The 4,366-nt window shown below is 37.7% G+C and overlaps 1 protein-coding gene across 1 annotated transcript; it reads right to left on the bottom strand.

Moving 5' to 3' along the window:
• Positions 1–533: 533 nt before the first annotated feature.
• LOC103524799 (platelet glycoprotein Ib alpha chain-like) lies at positions 534–3,354 on the bottom strand. Its single transcript, XM_017449745.2, has 3 exons — positions 3,214–3,354; positions 2,031–2,105; positions 534–1,330 (listed from the first exon to the last, which is right to left on the bottom strand). Exons 2-3 carry the CDS (start codon positions 2,092–2,094, stop codon positions 534–536), a joined length of 861 nt encoding a protein of 286 aa, XP_017305234.1. The 5' UTR covers positions 2,095–2,105; positions 3,214–3,354.
• Between the last annotated feature and the right edge of the window lie 1,012 nt (positions 3,355–4,366).

Here is a 4,366-nt window from a genome sequence, read left to right as displayed (position 1 = left end):
ATGTTGGAAATCGAATCCTCTTATAATTTGAATTATAGACCTGAATTTTCCTCAACTTTTGATACCAAATTAGTTATGTTTAGTCGTAATTTAGGGTTTTCCCGGATTTTTTTCGATTTTATTTTTGCATTTTTTACAGCTCATGGGAAAATATTCAAACTTAGAATATTTTGGTGGGAGGATGTTGGAAATTATACAAACTAAAGAATTTGGGCATACCAACTTACCTCTTTTCCATTATTTCATCTTTCCTTGAAAATCGCAACTTTTTGATAAAAATGGAAAATCATTTTAGCCGTATCCGGTCAGTCATTTCCTCATTTCATTGGTTCCGCATTCCGCAAGGCTCTATTCTTGGACCAATCTTGTTTATGATATAGCCATAAATATTGAGAATTCTCCTGATACAGATACACTATACACTACTAGCAATGTTTAGGTCTGTTTTTCATTCCGACGTCGACGTGGGTGCGATGCGAACCCGACGCGTGTTTTTCATTCCACTTCCCCTACTTTAGCGTCAACGCTGCATCTTAAATCCCTGATGCATGCATACCTGTTCGCTGGGGTTCAACACATCCTTGGGTTTCAACATCCACCTCCTCAATGAGAGCATCCATTTCCCTCTCCTGGGGATTAGAAGTGGAAGGCTGGGGATTGGAAGTGGAAGGCTGGGAAGTAGAAGAGGAAGGCTGGGGATTGGAAGTGGAAGGCTGAGGAGTGGAAGTGGAAGGCTGGGAAGTGAAAGAGGAAGGCTGGGGATTGGAAGTGGAAGGCTGGGGAGTAGAAGTGGAAGGCTGGGAAGTCGAAGTGGAAGGCTCGGAAGTAGAAGTGGAAGGCTGGGAAGTGGAAGGTTGGGGATTGGAAATGGAAGTGGAAGACTGTTGGGTGGGACAGATCAGGGTATCAAATGAGTCCTCAAGGACCTGGAGATTTATATGGTGAAAATCCCCAGTTGCTTCCTCCATCTCTTGCAGGTACTTGGGGGGCTTTTTTGTAGCAGCCCCTGTTGTCATTTGATGTTTCCGGTAATCTTGAAAGACTCTGATAAGGCTATCCCACTTAACCTTGCACTTTTTGCCAGCCTCTGCAGAAGTGGAGGCTGGCACAGGGAACCCTTCCCTAGACAACTTTTGAGCCAACATCTCCCATGCTTTGACTTGTTTGAGTTTTGCTCCATCAAAAAGATGCCTCCACTTCACTCTGAGCCTGATGAATAGAACAGTGACATCTTTTGTGTCACTGTCCACAGGGCTTGTCCAGAATGAGGACATGACATCCCTTTGTCTTGACTGATCTGTTCTTTCTATGACACCACTATTGTGTGAATCTGGAATAATGAAGTGAAAATAATAATATCTTAATATATAAATCAGAAAATTGCATCCATGCACCTATCTGCCAACAAAAAAATTCTGTTCAATGTATATGCACTCCACAAAGCCCCAGGAGTGGTAATATGCATCTTTCTCACATTGTATTTAAGTTAAGCAATGTCAAGTGTGGCTGGTATCTGTGTTGTTCACACCAGATTTTTTTTTTTTTTTTTTTTAAAAATCTTTTTTTTTTCACCTTTTCCCATGTTCACAAAAACTTACTAAAAAAAAACCTGACTTCAGTTCCTTTTCAAAAAGTTGAAAATACTTGCTTTACCTTAGTTTTTTATTATCTACATACCTACAGCTCAACACCATTGTTATTATTTTATACTTTCCCCTTAAGAGAAGAAAAAAATGTACTAAAATTAAAGTAAGTAATTGTCACTTTTGGGATAAAACCTCCATTGTGGAAAAAACTAAATTTTCCAGGAGAGACAAAAAACAGTTTACAAATTTTACGGTACTATATGGGAGGCTGCTCTAAAAAGATTTTTTTCTGTTCTGAAAATCACATGAGAGATTTTATTATTTGATTCAGTTTTACCAACAGAATCTAAAAATACCAAAACCTGAAAATCAAAATTTTGACACTTAGGAGGTTTTATCCCAGAAGCAACAAAATATTTTTCTTGACATGACCCTTATGCATACTTGTTTGCTGGGGTTCAAGACATCCTTGGGTTTCAACATCCACCTCCTCAATGAGAGCATCCATTTCCCTCTCCTCTGCAATGAAAGGAAAGGTGGAAAATAATACTGATTGAATTATTCATATACCTAGTAAAATTTGCTATGGTAACAGCACATTTACACTGCCACATTTGTGAAAACAATGAGTAATGTGCTAATGTGAGTATTCACACTGCATACATTAGGTACATTGATTTCAACATGGAGAAGTAGGTTGTGTTTAACCCACATCATGTTGAAATCAGCAGACTGCAATGCAGACACCATATAGATGTAGGTATATGTCACATACTCACATTCAATAAAGGCCCATTCCCAACTGTGGATTTCATCCAATTTTTTTATCTTCTGAAAGTCCTATAGGTAATTTAAATTAGTGTTCCCACTTATGCACTACACAATTCCTTTCCTTTCTTTCTTCTAAATGACAAATGGGAATGGTTATGAAATATTGTCTTTAAATTAGTGTTCCCACTTATGCACTACACAATTCCTTTCCTTTCTTTCTTCTAAATGACAAATGGGAATGGTTATGAAATATTGTTAAGAACTCAGTCTTGAGAGGACAATTGGGTAATTGTGCACAAGCCACAACAATGAAAAACAAAGCTTCTTTTTTTGTGTTTAACCTAAACCTATAGGTAATAAAACTGGTCACTGCTCATTTGTGAAAGCTCCTTTTTGTATTTAACCTAACCTTATAATAACACTGGTCACTGATCATTTGTGACAGCTCTTTTTAGTAATTTAGTTGCAATTTTTCATTCTTGTGGCTTCTGGACTAGTACCAACAATTGAGTACCTAGCCCACTATTCTGGTAGAAAGAACTTTGCATTTTGCAATTCATAGCCCAAGGGTGTAAACATCAAAGTGGCTTCTTTGAGAACCCTGAGCACATCTGAACACTGTGAACTGAACTTTTACAACACCTCTTCTTCTTCTTCACCTTTTCCCATGTTCATGCAAGGTCAGTGATATTTCACCGGTTTCTCAATCAGCCCTAGCTAAGGTGGTAGCTTTGGGCTGACATTTGCTTTTTACTTGAGCTTATGGGACATATCTTTAATGAAAACTAATGTTTTCATTCAGTGCACTTTACAAAAAGCAGAGTGGAAAGTTAATTTTAGAAGCTCCCAAACTTACCATCATCATAAAAATAGTCCACTTCTCTCCACACATTTTCTCTGGTCCAATCCAATAGTAAAAAAAAAAAATCATTTGGTTTCCAAGAGGGCTGCTCCTCAATCCAACAATTGCTCAGATTTTCGGAATTTGAAATTTGTGAACAGAAAATTTGAAGAAAAAAAAAAAAAAAAAATATGTTGCAACATCATTCCTAGACTTCCAACAAGCTTTTGATAAGATCTGGCATCAAGGTTCATTATACAAACTAAAGAATTTGGGCATACCAACTTACCTCTTTTCCATTATTTCATCTTTCCTTGAAAATCGCAACTTTTTGATAAAAATGGAAAATCATTTTAGCCGTATCCGGTCAGTCATTTCCTCATTTCATTGGTTCCGCATTCCGCAAGGCTCTATTCTTGGACCAATCTTGTTTATGATATAGCCATAAATATTGAGAATTCTCCTGATACAGATACACTATACACTACTAGCAATGTTTAGGTCTGTTTTTCATTCCGACGTCGACGTGGGTGCGATGCGAACCCGAGGCTCTATTCTTGGACCAATCTTGTTTATAATATATGTTTATGATACCTATAGCCATAAATATTGAGAATCCTAAATATATACAGCCCCTTGTGTAACTGACTGACTGACTGACTGACTGACTCACTCACTCACTCACTCAGGAAAAAAAATGGACTTCTTAAATGGTATGAGAAGTAAACATCCTGAAATTTTGTATAGAACAATAACCAGACAAATAACTTCCTTGACTTTGATGGTACATTCGTTCCATTTGGACAAAATTTTCGATGACAAATTCAGGGAACTCAGGCTGTATCTCGTTGATGCAACTTTCAATTTCACCTTTCAATGCTTCAGTGCTTGTGGGTTTGTTGGTGACTTTCGATACCCTCACAGAAAGTAGTCTTTTTTTTAACGAGGAGAGGAAAGCTCTTAGACCTTCTGTGTGGGACTCGTGCATGGACCGCCCGGTATCCATGGACGCCTACCCACTAAAACCTACGGAACTCCTCTTAACAAAACTAATCATAACATTGTGGAACTATTTTACATTGCATCGCAATGTTATGACATCTGATACCAACAAATGATCAAGGACAATGTTATGACCTATGATACTAACAGTACAAGAACTCTGAAA

This window comes from Diaphorina citri, unplaced genomic scaffold, assembly GCF_000475195.1.
Source record: "Diaphorina citri unplaced genomic scaffold, Diaci psyllid genome assembly version 1.1 scaffold121, whole genome shotgun sequence".
Taxonomy (NCBI): domain Eukaryota; kingdom Metazoa; phylum Arthropoda; class Insecta; order Hemiptera; family Psyllidae; genus Diaphorina; species Diaphorina citri.
The sequence above is the reverse complement of the archived record's forward strand: the minus strand, read 5'-3'. Positions and strand labels throughout refer to the sequence as shown.

Excerpts from the sequence above, each read along its gene's own strand:
- LOC103524799 (XM_017449745.2), bottom strand. The coding sequence starts at position 2,094 with ATGGATGCTCTCATTGAGGAGGTGGATGTTGAAACCCAAGGATGTCTT. Across the intron at positions 1,331-2,030 it reads TCTTGAACCCCAGCAAACAA|ATTCACACAATAGTGGTGTC; the intron begins GTATGCATAAGG and ends TCATTATTCCAG.